Raw genomic sequence first — 22409 nt, 5'->3', positions numbered from 1 at the left:
AAGTGGAGGTGGCTGTAGCTAAGGTGAACGCTCAAAGCTCTCAGGTTTTTGATATACAATGGAAGCTAGAAGCGATGGAGAACAGGCTCCGCCGGAACAACCTGAGGCTTTTGTGAATTCCGGAGGGGGCAGAGGGGTCCGATGTCAGGTCATTTATAATCAGACTTTTTGAAAAGGCATTCCCCGAGCTCACTAACTGGACCTGGGCCTCAGAGTTGCAGAGAGTTCACCGCATTCCGTTTAAAGTCAGCAGGTATTCAAAGGAAGGAGATAAACCCAGGGCAATATTGATCTTTCTCGGAAACTTTATCCTGCACCAAGCAATTTCGGATCTAGCAAGATCAAATGCCAAAAGGAATTGCGATGGGTTTCAGTTCTTTGTACAACCAGACTTCTGCCGTGCGACGGTGGAGAGACGGTGGCGGCTAAGGTGTCTGATAAAACCCTTTCAAGACAAGAAGCTTCAGGCTTACTTAATACACCCGGCACAGCTGAAAATCATTAATGATGGGAAAACTGTATTCTTCTCTTCAGAGATTAAAGCGAAGCAATACTTGGGCTCCTTAGGATGATAGGATATTTGGCTGAAATATAGCCCGATTGGGCTTCTGACATTTGATGATGGTCGGTTCATGGACGTTGTTGATAAACTTGATTAGGAAACTCACTCATTATGTATCATTAGATGTTTTGGGAGAATTAGGTGAATTTGGTTTGGCTAGACTTCATGACTTGGGCGAACTGGGTTAGGTTAGTCTCCATGGTCTCTGGTTGGATATTGGGGGATCTGATTTAAACCAGCCCTCGCCACACATCGCGAACCATCACATGCACGGACTAGGTCAGTGCGCTTCACAGAGTAGGGAGGGTGCTGGGTGGAGGGGGGCATGGGGGTGGGTGGCGGTGTGTGTGGTGGTCCGGGGGTGGGAGAGGGAGAGGGAGGGGGAGCGGAGGGTGGGGTGGGGCTAAAAAAATGGAAAAAGGAGGGAATGGTGCAGTATTGGTAATGGACAAAGAGTGTCAGCGAGGGAAAAGATTTCTGAACAGGTTTTTAGTATAGGTTGCTTCACTCAAATTGATTGCACACATTAATATCTGTACAATGAATGTGGGGGGGTTAAATGACTGGAGGAAAGACAGAAATTAGCATATGTGGTGAAACAAAATAGATAAGATCTTCTCTGCTTGCAAGAGACTCACCTCCTCTGGTCAAAGAGAAATTTGCTTTTCATAAACGGATTTGAATTATTGGCCTGTACAACACAAACATCAAATATTAAGGGGGTTGCTATTTTAGGAAGGAAAAGTCTAGGAAAAGTTAGGAAAGTGAAAGTAGACTCCAATGGAAGATGGGCGATTATTGAGATGGAATTGGGCCTTACTATTTGTACGGTATATGGCTCTAATGAGGACGATCCGGAAATTTATGATTTTTTAGAGACTGAGCTAGCAAATTGGTCCTCTCCTTTGGTTTTTACAGGAGATTTAAATATTTCATCTGAATGGGGGGTGCTTACACTCTATCAGGGGAGGAAACCCAGAGTTTTTAAGGCGGTTCAGGCTATGATAGGCTCTCATGGGCTGCAGGATGTATGGCGAGCTAAAGAGCCCTTGAACGCAGGATATACTTATTTCTCTAATCCAACTCAGAAATATTCAAAATTTGATTACTTTTTTGTTTCTGTGTCAGAATCTGAGAAAGTTAAGATCTGTAGACTTCCAAGGGTTATTTCAGATCATAACCCCCTGTTGTTAAACTATGATGTGGGAAGGTTGGAACGATCTAAAGCAAACTGGACGTTTGAAAGAAGACTGCTGGCAGATAGTAGATTTGTTGATCATCTGAATATTTGGGTTGGAGAATTTTTTGCGGATAATAGATACAGCACATCTCGGAACGGGGTCTGGGAGGCTTTTAAAGCTGCTTTAAGAGGAGAAACGATCAGCTGCTCTGCCAGGCTCAGAAGAGAAGATAGGAGTGAAGTAGAGAAATTAATGGATAAGCTCGTTATGGCGGAAGAACAACATAAAAAGGACATTGCTTCAGGTGGTAATAGTGAGGCTTGTCAGAGTGTTTTGCTGGCAGTAAAAGCGGCGTTGCAGAAAGAGGTTACGCAGAAGGCGATTGGGGAGTACCAATCTTCGAGGGCAAAAAGATACGAAATGGGAGAGCAAGCTGGCAGAGCACTTGCCCTTCGGATAAGACAGGATAGATCGAAGAACGCGATCGTATGTATAGAAGAGGAAGGGACAACATATACTGAGATAAAGGATATTCTGATGGTGTTTAAAAACTTCTATATGAAATTATATGAAGAGGATCCTTTTAATGACAATCAGGCGGAGGGGTGTATTGATAGTGGCCCCCGTTAGGATGATGTAACAAGAGCAGCCCTCGATAAGGATGTTACGTTTGCTGAAGTCTTATCTGCCCTGCGTGAGCTAGCGCCAGGGAAAGCAGCCGGCCCTGACGGGCTTCCCTTGGAGGTGTATAAAGCAATGGAACGCGAGATTGTTCCTCTATTAGTAGATTTATTTAATGGGATATTGTATTCGGGGTTGGTCCCGGACTCGTGGAAAGAAACTAATGTTATAGTCTTTCATAAGAAAGGGAAACCAGCTGAGAAACCAGGGTTGTACCGGCCAATATCCTTAATAAACGCTGACACCAAACTTTATTCAAAGATCTGGGCGAAGAGGTTGGGCAGGATCATAGGTGGTCTCGTCTCCCCGTGGCAACATGGTTTCGTTCCTGGGCGCGGCACTACAGATCATACATGTAGAGCTATAACCTTGTTTGATGCCCAGAAAGCCGCGGGGGGTGGGATGGCCATGATCCTGCTCGACGCAGAGAAAGCTTTTGACCGGGTGGGGTGGAGCTTCCTCTGGGGTATTTTGGCAGGGAGAGGCTTTGGACCGAATGTCATCAGAGCTATTAAGGCTATGTATATGGATCCAGTGGCAAGAATCACGGTTATGGGGGAGAAATCAGATAAGTTTAATTAGAGGGACGCGTCAGGGCTGTCCCTGCTCCCCCATCCTTTTCTCTCTGTACATAGACCCTCTTATTCAGAAAATTTAAGAGTGCCCCAGAATTTCTCCAGTGATTTTTAATGGTTATGTAAATAAGATTTTAGCCTACACTGATGATCTGGCGGTTATTACGACGAATCCGCAGCAGGCACTTTCGGAGTTGGTACAGATGGCTAAAGTTTTTGGTCAAAGCTCTGGATATCTTTTAAATGAATCTAAAACCCAGAAAATTTATTCTAAAAATATATCAAAAAACAACTCAAGATATGTTGATTCCGCGGTATATTTAGGGGTAAAGATTAATGCCTCAGTGGGTAGGATAGTGGAAGAGAATTACCCCCCCCCCTAATTAAATCTATAGAGGCCGAATTGAAAAGGATAGATGTTCTTCATCTTTCTCTGGTTGGGAGGGTAAATGTGTTAAAAATGGTGATGTTTCCTAGAGTGTTGTACCCATTTAGAGCCATTCCCCTATTTATTGAAGAGAACATTTTGAAACAACTCGAGTCTGTCTTTATTAGGTTCATATGGCAGTATGGCAAGGTTAGACGATCGACGAGCCTTATGTCCTTACCGAGGGAAAGGGGTGGGATGGCACTCCCTAACTTGAGACTGTACCATTGGTCTTGTCTCCTGATTCAGATGTCTATTTTGCTTCAATGTGACACCGACTCTGCTAGTGGAATTATTAATCCAGACAGCCAGGGCCCCCCTCCAATTTTCAAACTGCTGTTGGGGGGGAAAGCAACGGGTCTCCTGTTGTCGGAATTGGATCACAGGTTCTACAAGAAGGCACGATTTAAGACCCTGCTGGGGGCATGGCAGGTCTGGAAAACAATCTTAAAATTCCTTCATGTCCCAAAATTCAACCCTTCTGTTCTTCTGGAAAATTCGAGTCTTTTTCCTCAGTTAAGAAACGATAGGAATTTACAAATATGGAAGGGCTTGGGGGTTAAGACTATTGGAGACCTAATGGTAGGAGACAAGATAATCAGGTTTGAGTATATGCAAAGGAGGTATGGCCTTCCAGTAAATCAGTGGCTTATTTATGGCCAAATCTCGCGCATCATTCAGGCTTATAGGCCAAGACTTAAGCCCCTTGTAGATTTTCCTGTGGTTGAGGTCATGGGAAGAGGATGCAGGAAGATAAATGAGGTTTATATCCTCCTGGTTTCTAGAATACAGGACGATGTAGGAAAAGTAGAAAGTGACTGGGCAATTAAATTGGGAAACCCGGATGTTGATTTGGACCTTGCATTATGGTTAAATAAAAAGATCTTTCGGGCTTCGAATTTACGGGCTCAGCATTTTAAAACAATTTTTAATCTGTATCATACACCGGCTAAATTATTTGCTTGGGGTGTCAGGAATGATGATCGCTGTCCGAGATGTAATAAGGGGCAAGCAGATCTACTACATATGTTTTTTACCTGTGAGCGGCTGGCCCCTGTTCTGGATGCAGTTATGAAATTTTGGGAGGGGCTGCTAGGTCACAAGATTGATCTATCCCCAACAGTGATGTTATTTGGCTCAGATTCTAAATTGGTTTTAACAGAGGATGAGGACGCTTTGGTTTTTATGTCGGTTGCCGTGCTCAGAATCTTGATCTCGGCCGGTTGGAAGGATGTTAAAGCCCCTTCTTATCAGATGTGGATCTCTAGATTTTTAGGTATTTATAATATCGAGTCTTGTCTCTATGATCTTAAAGGTGCTAAAAAACGAGAGATGGGAAGACACCTTTGGGCCCCGGTTAAGAAATGGCTGGAGGATAGAATAAGAACCTGATATGTACTGTATTGTTATATTTATTGGTAGATCTTTTGCATTTTATCCCCACATCATGTAACGTGTTTTTAGCTGTTTATTTTTGAGTGATTATTTATTTGTATCAGATGTTTTTATACCTTGCTTGTGATTAATTAACTGATTTGTCTTTATGCACCATGAACTTCAATACATTAAAAAAAAAGGGAAAAAAAACACACAATAAAAAGGAAAAAAAAAGGAAATAGAAAAATAACTTGTACAGGTTACTAGCGAAATTATTTTAAGTAAAGTGGAATAATTATTTGATGGTGATATATCCAAGCAGTTTAATGCAGCAATTAAAAAATTAAGCTAATTTGTACCAAGGAAGTTCAAATTCTTGCTGTGCCCTTGTAGGTTTTATTCTATGGTGGTTAAAAGGTTGGTAATCCTAAAACAAATATTTTTTCAATGTCATGAAGCAGCCAGAGTTTTATAAATATTATTTTTATCTTTCAAGAAGAACATTTTGTACCAGACTTTCACCGCACACAAGGGCACACAATTGTTTTTGTTTAATCATTTTAAAATTATTAGATTATGAAGACAATCAAAATGAAAATATATAGTGAAATAGTCCAGCTTATACAACTTTCAGAGTTAGGCAACAACGAGTTTAAAATTACATTTGAAAACTCAATTGGTAGATTATAATTTATAATTCCATATTATTTAGACCATACTAAAACCAAAGCGATTCCACACGCTTAACTTAAAACAGCATTTGAGTAATAGAACGAGACAAGCTTGAACAAGACCTACAGAAATATAATTTGCACCCTTCAAACTTATTTGCACAAACATGGAAAATAATAGCATTATTATAAATAACAAAAAACAAATGAGGAGTATTCGCTGCTCTTGGAATTTTTAATATTTTCAACCATAGTTTTTTTTCCAAAGTTCGAGTAAACTTGGAAGTTTGCAAATTGTCTTCCCATAAGAGTAAATTATAAATTTTGTGCTAGCTGAAACAGACCTCAACAAAGTTTTTAAACAAGAGCAGTCTTTGGGACAGAGTCATTCCAAATAAGACTGGCAGATACATTTACTGGAGGTACTCTATAATCAGATGTCACCCAAGACTTGAAAATATAGGTGCCTATTCACAAACAGCATTTTGTAGTATGTTTAGTAGTACTATAATAGTACTATTAAAGTAGTACACCATGGTATTCATACAGCTATGAATGTAAATCTCCAACTGTCCTAAATCTTTTATGGGGAGATCTTCACTCACATAAGTTTACTACTTAGGGGTCAACTACGATGTCATTCGGAAAGGCTCCGAATCGGAACCCGCCTTTCCAACCAATTTGGAAGGCTTCTCGAATGACCGATTACGATGTGCGGAAAGCGGTCTGACTTTCCGAGTTGGTTCCGGATGGCATTTGGAGGAACCGTGTAATTCGGAGCCGACTTGTACAGGTCTACGTACAGTGTTTCAGACTGAGCCATTATGATGTCGGATTTGGACAGCCTTTCCAAATCGGTTTGTCTGACACAGACTCGCTGTCGGAATCTGACTTCGGGGGCACGTAGCAGACCCCCTTCACCCGGAGCTTTCCGAATGGGGCCCGTGAGGAACCCAAAGGACACCCTTTCAGACCATGCACAGTGTGGCAGGCACCAAGGGGTGCCTGCCACAGGGTGCATGATTTTCCCCACCCACCCCTTTCTTCAATGGGAACCTATGTATTCGGTCGGAACACAGGCTCTCATTGAAGTCAATGGGAGTCCGACCGAATGGTATCCGAAACCATCTTCCCGGAGGAACCTCGGTTCTTAGCTGGGCTTGGCTTAGTTTGGACCAGCCATAGGGAAAGAGGGCGGTGCAACCATCTTGCCTACAGGCACCTCTTGGCGGACAAGCAACACTGGCTGAGCACCGCCCCCGCCATGCACCAGATGCTCTTTGCTGCTCCACTGCCTGCTCTCCCACTCTGTCCATCTCTCCCCTCAGCCCCCAAGTCCTTTTTGACCAGCTTAGTGCAGACTTTTACGGTTAATGCCGCCACCCTCGGGCGATCAGAGATGATGCATCCAGCTGGCCTTGCCTTTACACTGCAGGACGGGAAAGCTTCAAACCTCCTGGTGCCATGCTGAATATTATTGGGCTGGGGGTGAGAGGGTCGACTCACCCAGTAACCTGTGTTGGTATCGTGGCCCAGAGCTCAAGGGATCGGCCAGCAGGATCAGGCAGATGGCATTGGCTCAAGTTGCTTTGTTGGCCTCCCTTAGCGACCCGCTGTCTCCCACATCTCAGTGCAGCTCTGCAGGGGAGCAATCTTCAATCTGTTTAGTTGGGGTCACAATCACTCCCCCAAGGCTCACCCTGAGCAGTGCGGGAGGTGGCAAACAGAAGGCACCACAGGGAGTGACCAGCGTTAGGTCTGAACGACGACAGTTGCTATGCTGCAATCACAGGCTCCTCCTTGCATGCATCGTGTAGTGTCATGCCATCGAGTCAACTAGCGAGAATATGTTTGAAAATGTAATTTTGAATTTTAAAGGGAGCATGGAGAGCACATATAAATTATGAGGGACAATCTTCATTTGATAGTTTCAAGTCCCCTCCACCAGGTCCAAAGCAAGGGACACCAAACACTAAACAAATTAGGATTTTTAGATTTCAAGGCAGAAGTATTGTAATCAATAAACTTTCTCACACTAGGTGAAACCCAAATGGCAAGATATTTATTGAAACCCAGAAATAGATGAGTTAAATTAAATTATCTGCAAAAAGTAGAAAGAGCACACCCATGACTAGTGCAGTTTTCTCACAAAATGACTTATTGAGAATTTATGATGGAGACATTTTTTGAGGCAAAAAAAATTGCAAATGACAAAGATACATATTCAATTCATGAAGAGGCTCTTAAAAAAACTGTGGAAAAAACAAGTACAATAGTGACAAGCATTGATAGAATATATGCCCTGATGACAGAAACATTGGAATATAATTATGAATGAGGAGGCTCTGAGATAATTGATGAACAGTGGGCCATTAATGGAGTATATTATTAATAGATTAGATGACGGGTGCACTCAGTAAAAGTTCATATTAAGTATATTGTTCAAATAACTAATTAACGGATGACTGAAAGACTATTGTGAACATAAAAATAATATGTAGCGGTGACTTAGTGAATGATACGAGAAAAACATAAAAGAAATACATGATAAGTTAAGTGCTTTTGATTTTCATATATGATTCACAAATACTTGATTTAATCTCTTTGAGAAGAAAATGTATTTTGGGGAACGAATTAGACATCATATTACACTTGAAGTTAGGACGGATATATAACAACAATAAATATGAATAATTATAGAGTACATGAACCACTGGACATAAATGCAGTTGATGACAATTATTGTAGGTGCTACCTAGAACGCTGTACTTCGATGCCTGCCTCTTTATTCTTAAAGTGCATTGATCCAAATAGGGAGTCTGACTTTACATAATTTTATGTTTAAATTCTAAAGGTGAAAACTATATTTCCCCTGAACGATTTGTAAAACATATAATAACACAATAAGAATGGATGACTTAAATCAATGAAGGAATATGAACGGAATATTTGAATAAACAAAACAGATGAATGTGAAATTTCAGTAACTGTGTGCTCTTGTGTATCGCTAGAGACTCACCATTAGTAACAGCCATGTGTATGTAATTCCTGTGGCTTGGAGGGGATTAAGGTGCCCCCATACATTTTTAATAAGAAGTTGAATATTATTTGTCAACCAGGAGAGAAATAAACTTGGTGTTGAAATTCGTGCAGTTGTTAGTCATGGAAGGCACATTGAGTAACACCAATACAAAATACAAGACTGTAGCATGATTTCTTATTTGTTAAACTTCCACCCTTTTCTTGGCATTAAAACAATGTACAACCACCAAGCATTTGTATGCAACTGAGTAGGTAACGTTGTTGTTTTGGGAAATATATGATATGGCATTTTCAGTTTGATATGCAAATTACACGTATTACATTTCTTATAGGATGCTGAAATATGTTGTTTTATTTTATTTGCAGGCAGAGTTTACTGACATGCTTGGGATAGTGGATTACATGGACATTATGAAGCTCGTCATTTCATTTAGTAATGTCCCTGCAATATCAGATGAAAATGTCACAGTGACCAAGACAACATTTAATAATGTTACTGTTCATTTATATTTTCCCAAAAAGTCCTCACATACTCAAAGGAGAGCAATGATTTATTTCCATGGTGGAGGATGGTGCATGGGAAGTCCAGGTAAGTACCACAGTAGAATTGTTATTTCATTGACAGAAATAAGATAATTAATGCTTATTTATTTTTAATTCATATTTTTTATTCTAAGTAATGAATTGAATGAAATTTGAAAGAGACTGGTGTCATTTGCATCATCTCCAATGTGCACTTGTTGCTCTGGCTGTGTGATTTACCTCCTCTCCAAACCTCGATCAGTGACTTCAGGTGAAGTTGAACACTGAAGAGCCCGAGGAGGAGGACACTAGAGTTTTCACATTCCTTCAGCTCGGTTAAGTTTATGGTCCTTTACTCGAAAGTTAAGTCCAGCAAGAAGCAGCGTGTATGTAGCCAAAACTAGGCCTTTTTTGGTATGTGTTTTCTTCTGTTTCTTTTTTCCTGAAAAGGCAAGAATCAAATGTAGCTTGTCAACTCTTAGAAGTGGAGGGGTCCATCTATGTAAAATGGATTTTGGACTAATTCACTTGTTCATCAAGGTGTAAAAAAACGAGTGGATGTTTCTCCAGTTGACTCCTTGCAAGTGTGACTACCTCCAGGGTCGATTATGAACTGAGATTATTATATAAACACCTACAATGTTGAAAACCATTGGTCGACAAGAAATTGATTGGCATTGTATAACTTTGTCTATAGCAGCTGTTTGTTTTAATACTGTGAATATGTGTTTGTGGCCTAAGACCTTTTGGGGCATATTTATAATGGAAGTGACGGAGAGTGTCGTTCGCCTCCTTTTCTTAACACCGCTCTCAGACACTTCTGAAACGTAGGGCTGCACCATATTTAGAACAATACGGTGCAGCCCTGCATTTCTCCCTATGCTGGCGCTAAATTTAGCTGACCATAGTGCAGGGGAAGATTGTTTATGTGTAGGAAGGTGTCCCTTCCTTGCTGCACATAAACAATCTTTAAATGGCGTTTTGTAACTTCTATGTGGGCTGCTTAATGCAGCACACATAGAAATTGCAAAACATCATGATTTTTAATGATTTCTTTATGTGCAGGAAGGGACACCTTCCTGCACATAAACAATCAATGGCTTATCGAGGTTCCCATGTGTGCTGCACAAAGCAGCACACATGGAAATATAAAAAATGAAGAGAAATAAAAAAATGTCTCCCCATTTTGCCAGGGTAAATCAGGTTTTCCCTGGTCTCAATTTTTGTGCAGCCCCATAATTACGCCACCCTTGTAAATTTGGGGCAGCATCAAAATCAATGGGTGTTTGCTGTGGTGGAACGCCCACTACAACACTCATTTCTCTCCCATTTCTCGATAAGTATAGCGTGAATGGGTGCCTTATTTACAAGGCAGCGTTAAGCCACGGAAAGTGGCTTAACACTGTCTTGTAAATAGGATGAAGCCCCCATCTCCATCACAACGTCCCAAAAAGTGATGTTGTGGTGGCAATAGGGGCCTGCAAATATACCCCTTTGGTTGTATCGTGAAGTTCATCTCCAGAGAATCTGGAGGAAAAAAAAGTGAATTGTAGAAATGTGTCTTGTGTGGCATTTCTATAAAACTGTGTTGTTTAGTAGGCATTTTCTCATTAATTAAAAATTCAATTGATATGTGTTTCATTGTGAGTGATTACCATAGGCTATAATTGATCCACACTATATACCATCTGTCTTGTTGTTACCTTGAGTACAAACACCCAGAGATTGGTTGAGTCGCTTCTTAAAGGAATATCCCAGTTGAACAGCGGGAAGCACCTTTATTCATGGGTTATTCTATTCATGATACCCTACGTGACAGTTTGGGCATGTAACCAATGATCCTTCCACCAGGCTCGAACAGGGTCATTCATACGATGTCTAAAACCATCCACTGGACACCAAAAATATATGGGTATTCATTTTTTTCATTCTAGTACTTGCTTATTTAGACCATAGACTATTAACATTATAGTAAACATAAATATATTCTAATATAATGACTAATATGAAAATAGTTAAGAGTAAATAAAATGCACATTTCTACATAAATACAAGAACATCAAAAGAACATCAATTAATAATAGACCTCATTCCAACCCACTAGGCCCTTTCAAATTATATTGGCAGTTCTTCAACAACTAAAAAAACTGGAATTTTTGACCCGATGAGAATTAAACCAACGTTTACACGCAGCAACGTTAATTCAATACCACAAAGTTAAAAGGATTCCTCGAGGTCTTACACTGGCAATCAAACTTGCGTTATTCAGGATACAACATAACCACAGTTTATGGAAAAGTGGTATGTGATTTAAAATAAATGGTCTGTAGATCTAATTTTACTTTTGATCTCAATTAAATTTCATATACATTACTGGTGTAATATCATGGACTGATCAATTGATCAGTCCATGATATTACACGAGTAATGTATATGAAATTTAATTGAGAAATTCATTTATAAAAAAAAGTTTTTTGATCAATAAAATTTAGAGAACCTGTTTATCAATTAGGTGTTCAGTCGCTTTTACATTGGTTTTTCTTATTGTCTTTTGGTCTCTCACTTAGTTTGTTTAATTATAGTTTTCTAACTTAGCTATAGACCTTTCCCAAATTCATTATATTTCCCTATGTATAGCAAGTTCATTAGTATATAGGGGTCCCCTACTTCCAAAACAAAATTTGGATACATACATTGAAGATACAAATGATTTTTTAAGGAGTATCCATTCTATAACAGAGGAAGTGAGTGAAAATTGGTTTCTGTGTACAATCGACGTGGTGTCGTTATATACTTCTATACCCCATGCACTTGGAATTGAAGAAGCTGAATGGCGTTACTAAGACAGACCACCAGCAATGATCAGAGTTGTTTTGTAATCAAACTTCTTGAGTTCTGTCTACACAGCAGCTATTTTCAATGGAATAACAAATTCTTTCTACAATTAATTGGCACGTCTATGGGCTTTTCGGGCGCCCCAGCCTATGCCAAAACTTTTATGGTGAGATTTTAATCTGATCCCATTTTGAATAACAACATTTGGAAGGAAGGATTGGTATTTTTCAGACGTTTTATTGACGCCATCTTCCTGATTTGGAAAAATCCAGTGGAAATGCTGATAGAGAACATCAGAACTTTAAATCTGATTGACACAAGAATTCAATTCACCAGTACAATCAAGAAAAGTGGCATCACTTTCTTAGATATGTGGATCGAATTAGAATCAAAAAGAATTTCCACAAGGGTATACAAAAAAGAAACAGACCGCAATAATGCTCTTCAATTTTCGAGTTTCCATCCACCATCGTTAATTATGATTCTTTCATATTTGCAATTTTCGAGGATTAAACCCATCACCACAAACACCAATACTTATATGGAAACAATGGAGATTCAAAAGAAAGACTATGTGGAAAGGGGATATCCAGAGGCATTACTGGAATCACAACTACAGAGAGCTAGTTTGTGTAGTAGAGCAAATCTTTTAATGAAGCATCCTAAAAAAAACACGGATAGCATCGTGTTTGTTTCTAAATTTTTGACAGTCACGACAGAGATTAAGCAACTCCTCCACAAACGGTGGGAGTTGTTGAAAGAGGAATCAGAGTTTAATGGTCTATTCTGCAACAAACCATTGTTCGCTTTTACAAGAGCACGTATCTTAAGGAGTTGTTAGCTAGCAAAAAGGTGAATAAAGTGGCCACTAAATCTGGTATGACCAAATGCGGGAACTGCATTCACTGTAATAATGCCATCATGGGTGACACGTTGTCACATCCTAGGATTGGAAAACAAAAAGTAAGATAAAACAAGCGTTTGACTGTAATTCAACATGTTTCATCTATTCCATCAAATGTTCATGCAGTTTATTATATATTGGAAAGACCGAGAGAAAAATTAAAACACATTTGACAGAACACAAAAGCCGGATTACAAACAAAAGTACCACCTCAAGTTTGGCCCTTCACTGGGAAGAAGCTTGTCACACCATTGCGCAAATAAAATTCCAAATCATTGAACACATACCTGCTCGTGATGGAACAGACAACTCCAAATCACTTTTACCAAAGGAAATTGATTGGATTAAAAAATTAAACACCATGATGCCATCAGGGCTCAATGACAAATTGGACATGTCATGTTTCCTATGAATTTTACACTACCGAACTTCCATTCACACACAGTCCATGATCATTCACATGATTGGGTTTATTTAGCATTGCTTCATGCACATCATCAGCATTACACACAGCCACAGCCACAGCTGCCTTGATAGTGGCTTTTATAAAAAAGAATGGATTGACATGCATTGTATTGATTTTTAAAAGATGTGTAAGGACATCGTTGAAGGTACTGAGGCATGTTGATATCATTTCATTCACAAATGGTTCCCATTATATGATGATAGACTAACAGTTATATGTTTTGTTTTCCTGAACATTTTGCCTTATGCGAACACCAAGTAGATTGTAAGCATGCTTCAGTTCAGCATTGATGGGTGAGAAAGACTGTATATACTTCACGTTTTGCCCATTTAAAGATGGCGCACTGTTCACTAAATTCCATTTGAGAGGACACAGTTTTGCAATCTCGCATGTATGGACACCATAATATGTGCATTTGGGAGTCTTAGACTGCATTTGGCAGGAGTTATTGGGCTAATATTATTCTCTTTTTATACAAAACTGATCAGGATACACGTATAACATGCACATTCCAAGATGGCGCTGAAGTTGAAGCGACTTCTCGCGTGAGCACGCGAGCATTAATTAAACTCCCGAGAGTTCGGAAGCTTTCAGAACTTGCCAGCATTGAGGTTATGTGTAGCAGCGGAGAGTGATTTTGTATACAGACTGGACACCCTGCTTGGGTAAGTCTCGTAGCCCTTTGGTGTATGAGGGAGGGTGATAGTGATAACCGCTAGTCATTGAGTGTTGTTTGTTACGCAGAAGTCCTGTGTATCAGCGGAAAGTGGAGAGTGAAACCACGCAGAAGAATGGACACCCTGCATGGGTAAGCTTTGCAGCTTTGAGCTGAATGTAGGAGTTCATTAGAAACACTTGAGTATAGTAGATGACTTGGTGTTGTTTGTTACGCAGTGTGCTGAGGTGCCGACAGGCGGACCAAGTATTATCAGAAGAGCACGATAATTGCATTGTTAAGACACTGGTAACAGTGGGAGATTTTTTTATTGATTCAAAGCGGAGTGGTGATTAATTTGAGCACTATGTTTTTATCACCATTTACAGTTTATGTCGTAACCCAAAGTTCACCTTTGAGAACTTTGTTTTAGGTCCATCATCAAGGTAGGAAGTGGCAAAACAGCAGACAAATACTGACTACTTTTTTAGTTGTTTGCAGCAGATTGTGTATTGAAGATCATTTTTTTTTTATTCATAGGATCCCTAATCATTCAGGAGATTGGTTGTCTACTCAAGTTCACTAGTAAGTCTAGTGTCTTTTTCGGTAATGTTCCAGAATAGACAACTGAATAGTTCAGGTTTTTTCACCAGATTTGTCAGCCACATTGAGTGGATTTCTCACAGTCTGGAGGTTGATTGCATGCAATACTACAATACGCACGGATGCTGGGCTGTTGGCATGTGCAGTAACTTCTAATTTTGTATATGGTCATTGGTTTCACATTTAAAACATTATGATTTATTTATTTATTTATTAACAGTTTTCTATAGCGCGTACAAGACCCATGGGTATCAGAGCGCTTAACATCACATGGCATGGGTTGAAACAACAATGTATAGAAATCAATAAGATCTTAACAACAAAAAACTTCATTAGTATTACTTTAGACCTAGTCTATAAGTAGCTAATATACGACTTTCTTTAAGGCTCTATCAATTCCATTCCTATGGTAAGTATCTAGTGATTACTTCAGTGATAAGTCTTAGGTGGCGATTTGTCGTACCTATGGGAGGAACTTACTCATAAGAAAGACCTTAGTTTCTCTCTTAAATATGACAGAGTTTGTAATTTTTCTGATGTTTGCGGGAAGGAAGTTCCAAATTCTGGGAGCCACGCCTGGGAACGTCTTCTCATATGTTCTTTTCTTCTTGAAGATAGGTGGTCTCAGGAGCAGATAATTTGCACTCCTGGCTGGTCTGTTTCTTCCTGCAATTTCTATTTTGTTGGCGAGATATCTAGGTGTGTTGTGATGAATCGCTTTATGAGTGATACATGCCATTTTCAGCTGTACTCTAGCTTCATATGGTAACCAGTTTAAAGCTTTCAGGTGAGGGGATATATGGTCAAATTTCCTCGATCCTGTAATAAGCCTTGCCGCTGCATTGATGATAATGGCTCCATTACTGTGCATCTAAATTATTACATTGTTATATACTTTGCAGATAAGCCCCTGATGAAGGGACAGGCAGTTCCAAAATGCATTGGGCTGGATTTTCTTTGTGCTTATTTATCGTTTTTTAAGAATGATATGTATATTTCATAATGATCAGCAGAAGTGATCAATCAAATGAAGTGAACTTAGAAAAGTATTGAAATATCATGCAATGAGCAGTAAATTGTGTGTTGAAACCAACAGAAAACATTTGTTGTATTGGTATATTTTGGGTAAAAACTGATATATTGTAGTGTTTAACCCCCCCAGCTGTGCACTTTTGAGTCCAGGTTGCCCACTCGGGACCTTTCCGCTTTCGGGTCTTACCACACATGGCAGGCAGACACATGTCAAATGTTGCATGCAACATAGTTTGAATTAGTCAATCTTTAACATGTAATCTTTGTAAAAAGGTGTGCATAATCCAAATAGGCCTGAAATAACTAATTCGATTGAAGTGGCTTCTATGAATGCTCTTTCTAGTCCCATTATTTTGAAAGGGAAGGATCTTGTATGCTCCACTCAAGATGGCTTTGCTACACCAGAAATCACAGTCTGACTTGCTGTTCCCAAAAAATCCTATTCCATGGAATATTGCTGTGCACTTATTTCATGGAACATCGTGGGCTAAGGACAAAGCTAGATGATGCGGATTGGGGACTGTATATGGAGAACTTTGATTTGTGCTTATTAGAGGAGACGTGGGTTACCGCAATGGTTTTAGGCAAGGTTTTATTTTATATTACAATCATGCTTTCCACCCCACAGCAGGCAGGATGGTGGGGGGCTTATCATACGGCTAAGAATTTTGTTGGGCTGCAACGTAAAATAAATATACATTGACTCCCCGGACATACTAGCTCTCAGCTTAGTGCACAAGAACAGGCCCCCCTACCTGGTAATAATCATATATAATAGAACTAACCCTATTTCACAGGCATCTTAAATGTATTTTTGGTAGATCTGCCCCCCTTCTATCGAGAAATTCCTATGGGAGAATTTAATGTGTGCTTTGAGCTCTATGCACCATACTTAGACCTTTTCAATTAAGAGGATCCCTTTTGGGGGATTTCACCCCTCAATTCCACATGTAAATTACCTAAAATAATTGCATCAGGATTACAGTTCGTAGATATCTTGGTCACCTATGGTTTAAGACCAGTATATCTTGACTCCATTTTGTTGGACCTAAGGTTATGACATGAGATATCTGATCTGGCAGTATGTGTTCACCATGATAGTGACCACTTCCCAATGTTATTACTTTGGGAAAGGATGGCAAGCAAGGGGGAGGGGCTGCAGAAGATCTTGATGTCGCAAATCCGATGGTGGTCACTAGCAATAAATGAGCGGTCAAATGGGTGGCATTATTAAATTCTGAGGAATTGTTAGCCACTCTATACCAACTCATACTAAATGAATTTACTTAATTACTGCAAAAAGAATTAACCCCTGGCCAGATAATGGCAGTTCATAACAACGTTTTTAGTAGATTAGGCTTCCTTTTTGTAAAATGTACGAGGAGGAAAAGGGCTTGAACTCTGTAAGGTCCAATGAATGGTTTGACCACACTTGTAGACTTGCCAATGGTACTCTTATCAAGGCCTAAAAGAGCAAAGATAAATCTTGGATTGTTTTAGCTAGGAGGGAGTATGTTAGTACCACAAAGGCAAGTAAAGCTTTGTGGGAAGAGGGAGTTTGGGAAAATTCATTGATGCCATCAAGGGCTAAAGATAGCAAACAGTTCTGGCAGCTGGTCTCCCAGAATAGGCGTGCCGGAAAACTGAGGCCAGATTGCCAAATCCCTCCTGAGGAATGGGTCTCACATTTTGGGGGACTTTACCAGACAAATACCCCAATAGCTGGCAGGGAACTTGACCTATATACATATCTTGTAGACTGTGGGGGTGATGATTATAAGGAATCTACTCTCGAAGAAACTACCTTAGCTATATTAGCGCAGAAGCCAGGGAAAGCCCCAGGCTTAGACAAAATCCCAGTTGGCCTATATAGAGGCGAACCTCAGATTTGGGCCCCATACATAAATTATGTGTCTATCACCCTGATGGCAGTGGGTTGGGTCCCTGACTCTTGGAAAGGTGCTATTATAGTACAAATCCATAAGAATTTGGTAAAGCCACTCTGAGCAATCATAGACCCATAAGCTTAATTGATAACATGCAGAAAGTAGTCAGCTCCCAGATACTTATGGGTTATGGGATTGGATTGTGCAAGATAAGGTGCTATCCCATTTACAGGCAGGGTCCAGGCAAAACATGTATACAGTGGAACAAATGATACACTTTTTAACTATCAAGTGGATGACCATAGATCTTGAGAATGAGAGGTTATTTGTGGTTATTTGTGGATCTTCAATCTGTGTTTGATCTAGTCACAAGGCCAAAATTATGGAAATCCTGTGCAAGATAGGGGTCCCAAGATGTATGTTGACCCTAATCCAGGCAGTTTATACAGACAATTATGCTAGGGTCATGTGTGGACCTGCAGGAGATTTGACAGATAAAATAAGTCAAGTTAAGATGAGTGCGCCAAGGGGCGTGCTGGCCCCCACGCTCTTCCTTCTATATATCAAGGAGTGCTTACTGTACCTTTTTAACTGTGAGGATGATTCCCCTAAGTTTAAGTACATAAAGACACTGTGCTTATTATTTGCTGATGACACCTTGTCATGTTACTAAAATACTCATTTGCCTGTATTGAGTAGGCCCCCCCCATGTTCGAAGCAGCAAACCATTAAACAATCTGCAATGCGAAAGGTGGGCACTAGCAGCCTAAATTGCCCCACATAAAACTTGCAGCAGGGGAAATAAAGTCAACATGAACACGCATTACCATTCGCCAGACTGAATCTATACTACTATTATAAAGAGAGAACTGTGACCTTTGAGCCAGGTAAATTCGAAAACTACACCACCAATCCAAACACCTAATACATGTTTGAAAACGTCAGGACAAGCAGAAGGACATAGGCTATATAAAAAAAATATATATACCTTATTTAAAAAATTTACAATAAAAAAAAAGTAGTCCCTTGGAAGTAGCGCCGGCCAGCCGCGACGTGCGTGCTGACATCAGCAGCGCAGGGAGGAGCGGCGTACAGGAGCCCGAGGAACAGCAGTGGACATGAGCGCGGGGAGGAGCTGCGGAGCGGCGAGAAGCGGAGGAGCAGTGGAGCGGTAAAATCAGCAGCGCGGGGAGGAGCGGAGGAAGAGGTAAGAGAAGCATCCGCAGGTGCGCACCGAGGGACGGGCGGGGGCCATGAACACTGAGTGCTCAAAAAGCCTTTTCCTCAAGGTCGGGACGTAGGGGGAAACAAAGCGTGGCCAGAAGCGGCCAGGACCAACGACGGTCGGGGGCCATAAACACTGAGGGCTCAAAAAGCATTTTCCTCAAAGTCGGGACGTAGGAGGAAACAAAGCGTGGGCAGAAGCGGCCAGGACCAACGATGGGCCGGGGCCATAAACACTCAGTGCTCAAAAAGCATTTCCCTCAAAGTCGGGACGTAGGGGGAAACAAAGCGTGGGCAGAAGCGGCCAGGACCAACGACGGGCGGGGGCCATAAACACTGAGTGCTCAAAAAGCATTTTCTTCAAAGTCGGGACGGCGGGGAAAACAAAGCGTGGGCAGAAGTGGCCAGGACCAACAAAACGGCCGCTCTGAGGCGCCACTCCTGCTGCGATGCTGCCCCCAGCCCCCTTCTGCCACGGGCAAGGCCGGGGCGGGCTGCTAGTAATAACATAAAGGTGGAAGAAGGACTTCTGCATTTCCCGTGAGACTGAGGTAGTGCAGTTGAGCGACTGGACTGCATCGAGTTTAAGATAAACCTCTCCTGACACGCGCTGTCAACAGTAGCCTACAGTGTTCTACACCTCACTCCCATGCTCCATGGTTCCAGTTAGTTCAAGAACTGTGTGTGTCGGGAGAGGATAATACAGTCTCTACTCTCTAGCACTCATGCTGACAGCATACTGAAGCTGGCTGGAGATTCTTTGGATGGGGTAAGAAGAATTAGAGGGGAGAGGACATTGAACTTCTCCATGTCGAGGAGTTTACAAAGCTTTTTGCCAAACTCTGGGGCATATTATCAAGGACGGGCGATACATTATCGCCGCTTTTATCGGCAGGAACCTGCCGATAAAACGGCGATAATGGGCTTGATAATATGCTCTATAGAATTCCTATCGAAGCCCATGTTAGATGTCTTCACATCTAACATGGGCTTCGATAGGAATTCTATAGTCCATATTATCAAGCCCATTATCGCCGTTTTATCGGCAGTTTCCTTGGAGATCAATGAAAGTTGAGCATGTGGGGCGGCTCTTTATGGAGATGACATTTGGGGCCGTTGTAATTTGGAGATGATCGAAAGTGCAGAGAATATTTTCTCATATCGCTGCTAAATATTCCCCCGAGTACCCCCACACCCCCCAACCATATGCATTTAAATTTGAGATCCATCTCTGATATTTCAGCACTGAGACCGATCCAGTATTGGGTAAGTGTGTCAGTTACAGAAGAACTAGAGGCCCATAGGGAATGACTCAGAGGCTTCCTAGAGGGTTTGTGTAATGATAGGACCCATTGGTGTGCTTTTATAACGATTGGATTATATAAGCTAGGACTAGGAAGTTTCTGGTCAAACCCTCAAATCTACCACGCAATGCTACTGAGAATCTCAAAGTGGCCTATTGGGATTATGTGCTGGGAGAACATATTTCTAAGACTACTTTGTGTAGCCTGACTGATATTTTCTTTTCATTTAAATGTGGCTTTGATTTTGATATGCATTTAGACAGTGTCAGCAAACGTTTTGCAAGGGCACTTTTTATTAAGTTTAGAATGGGCACATTACCGATGGCTTCTTTTACTTGCCTTTTGAAACAAAGAGTCACGCAGATCAAATATATGCTCTAAGGAACGTGAGGTTCCAGATCCATTGAATATGTTTTTTTTACGTATCTTACACAAAACAATGTGCACGTTGGATTAGACCACTGTGCAAATTGATGGGCTTTAAGGACCGCATTACAGCACTGAAAGTATGTAGAACTAATACAAGTGGCCCGTTTGTATTTTCAACTGGCACATTTTTAACAGCTTTATGGTATTTGAGGTCCAAGAAAACCCATGCATAAGAAACGTTTCCAGGAATATTTTAAACCCCACATATTACCGTTGAGAGAGTTGCATCTTGATTTTAGCATTTTTTATTTCTTAATTTGTATTGCTTTTATATGTACCTATATGTATTTGGTTTTGTCTATATTTTTCATGCATGCTTGTATATTGTTGCCTTTTATGTTATTTTTATAAACCAAAAGAAAGGAAATGATTGATTGACCTGAGGAGTGCTCGATGGGCCTTTCGCAATGCCGGACAGCATAGTAGCATGTGGGCCAGTGATTCCCTTCTATATTTGCACAATCTGCACCTTATGATGGATTCAACGGACTTCCAGGATGGGTACAGTTCTCTTAATGGGAGAGGGGCCAACCTTGCTGATAAAATTTGGTTAGAACTCATTTTCCTGTAGCCTGAATAAGGTGAAGCTTTCTAGATTGAGTTGTTTGAGGCAATCTCTCAGTTTCATGCAGATCCTTTGGCTGGAGAGCTTCTATGTCTAGTTCACGTGTCCGAAGGTGTAATTGTTTTTTTATTGGGGATTTGATGCTTGTGTAATCAATTATATTTGGGTCCCAGTTCTCCATGGTCAGTTGCAGACATATCCTAGCTGCCATGAAGTTTGTGGACCAAGGGCTGTTAATTCTGGTGAAGATAATTTGTATGAGAGCCTTCATGTTATTATTGAGGTGGCTGTTGCCAGATAAAAGTACTTTACAAAAGCAATCAGCTCTTCTAATTTTTGTTGGATAGGTCAGATTTTAGCTGGATCCTTGTACAGGAGGAAAGATGGAACAATTTCTTGTAGGCTGTACATTGTATTTTTTCCAAATCAGCTGCTAACATACCAGGGAATGCCTGCTACTCGTAGTTGACCGAAGGGCACAATTTGGCCTGTGTCACCCTGCATATAGCCAACGTTGTTGGGCTATACAGAGTGGTGTTTAACTTGAAGAAGGCATACACTACCATCTTCCCTTTTGACCTCGCTTTTTTAGGTATAGCATGGGGCTTCCTGATTCGCACAGCAATGCACCCAGACAGTTGTAATGTTGTACACATTCCAGTCTCAGTGACCCAAGCCACCATTTAGTAAACTTTGTTTTGGATAGCTACCAAAAGTCATGATCTTAGATTTGCTTGCATTAGCAACCAGCTCATTGTGTGCATTGTACTTGATGAGAGCGTTGAGAACATTGTGTAGTCCAACTTTAGTGTGATCCAGGAGGACTAGGTTGTCAGCATATTGCATCAGATGGATTTTTTTGTCCCCAAATCTTGGTGTAATGGAAGAGGCTCCAATTAAGGCCGGGCACAAATGATATATAGAATAAATAATAGTGGAGCCTGCATGCAAAAAGTGTTGTATTTAATGTTACATTCCGTCAATGGCCAAGCAGATATCTCTTGCATTGGCAGGAGTTGCCGTTAAAGCAGTTCCTGTCAATACATTGAAAGTTTGATGGACACCTCCATCAAAATGACAGAGTCATATGCAAACTTTCAATTTTTTATTTATTTTCAAAAACAAAATTCAAAAGTGGTATTTTGCTTTGAAAATAAAAAAAGCCATGACCCCCGCACCATGAAAGTTTTCTCTAACCCTTTTCACCAGGATCATGAAAACTTTTGTTTGCCACCCCTAAAATAGGTTGGGCGGGCAAATGACAAAATCTCCAACGCTCTTAGGCCGGAGGGCAAGAGGAATTGTATGTCATCAGTGGAGATGGAGTAGTCTATGCTGTTGAGGTACTGGAAGTCACCCTGACTCTAAATTAGGCATATAGATGGGACATCACTCAATTGCCTTTGCAACAGAGTACCATCTCTGCCAAACATTTTAATCAGACACTTCCTGCATAATTAAAAACAAA

At 40.7% G+C, this 22409-nt stretch overlaps 1 protein-coding gene across 2 annotated transcripts in view; it reads left to right on the top strand.

Annotated features, from left to right (window-relative positions):
* LOC144791940 (arylacetamide deacetylase-like) overlaps nt 1–22409 on the top strand; it is a 331480-nt gene that overhangs the window by 55912 nt on the left and 253159 nt on the right. For both annotated transcript variants that reach the window (XM_078666761.1, XM_078666762.1), the window contains exon 2: nt 8883–9105. In XM_078666761.1, coding sequence (XP_078522887.1) covers nt 8883–9105 — 223 coding nt within the window. The remainder of the gene's footprint in view (nt 1–8882; nt 9106–22409) is intronic.

Source organism: Lissotriton helveticus, chromosome 11 (genome assembly GCF_964261635.1).
Source record: "Lissotriton helveticus chromosome 11, aLisHel1.1, whole genome shotgun sequence".
NCBI lineage: Eukaryota > Metazoa > Chordata > Amphibia > Caudata > Salamandridae > Lissotriton > Lissotriton helveticus.
This window is presented reverse-complemented; position numbering and strand designations above follow the sequence as displayed.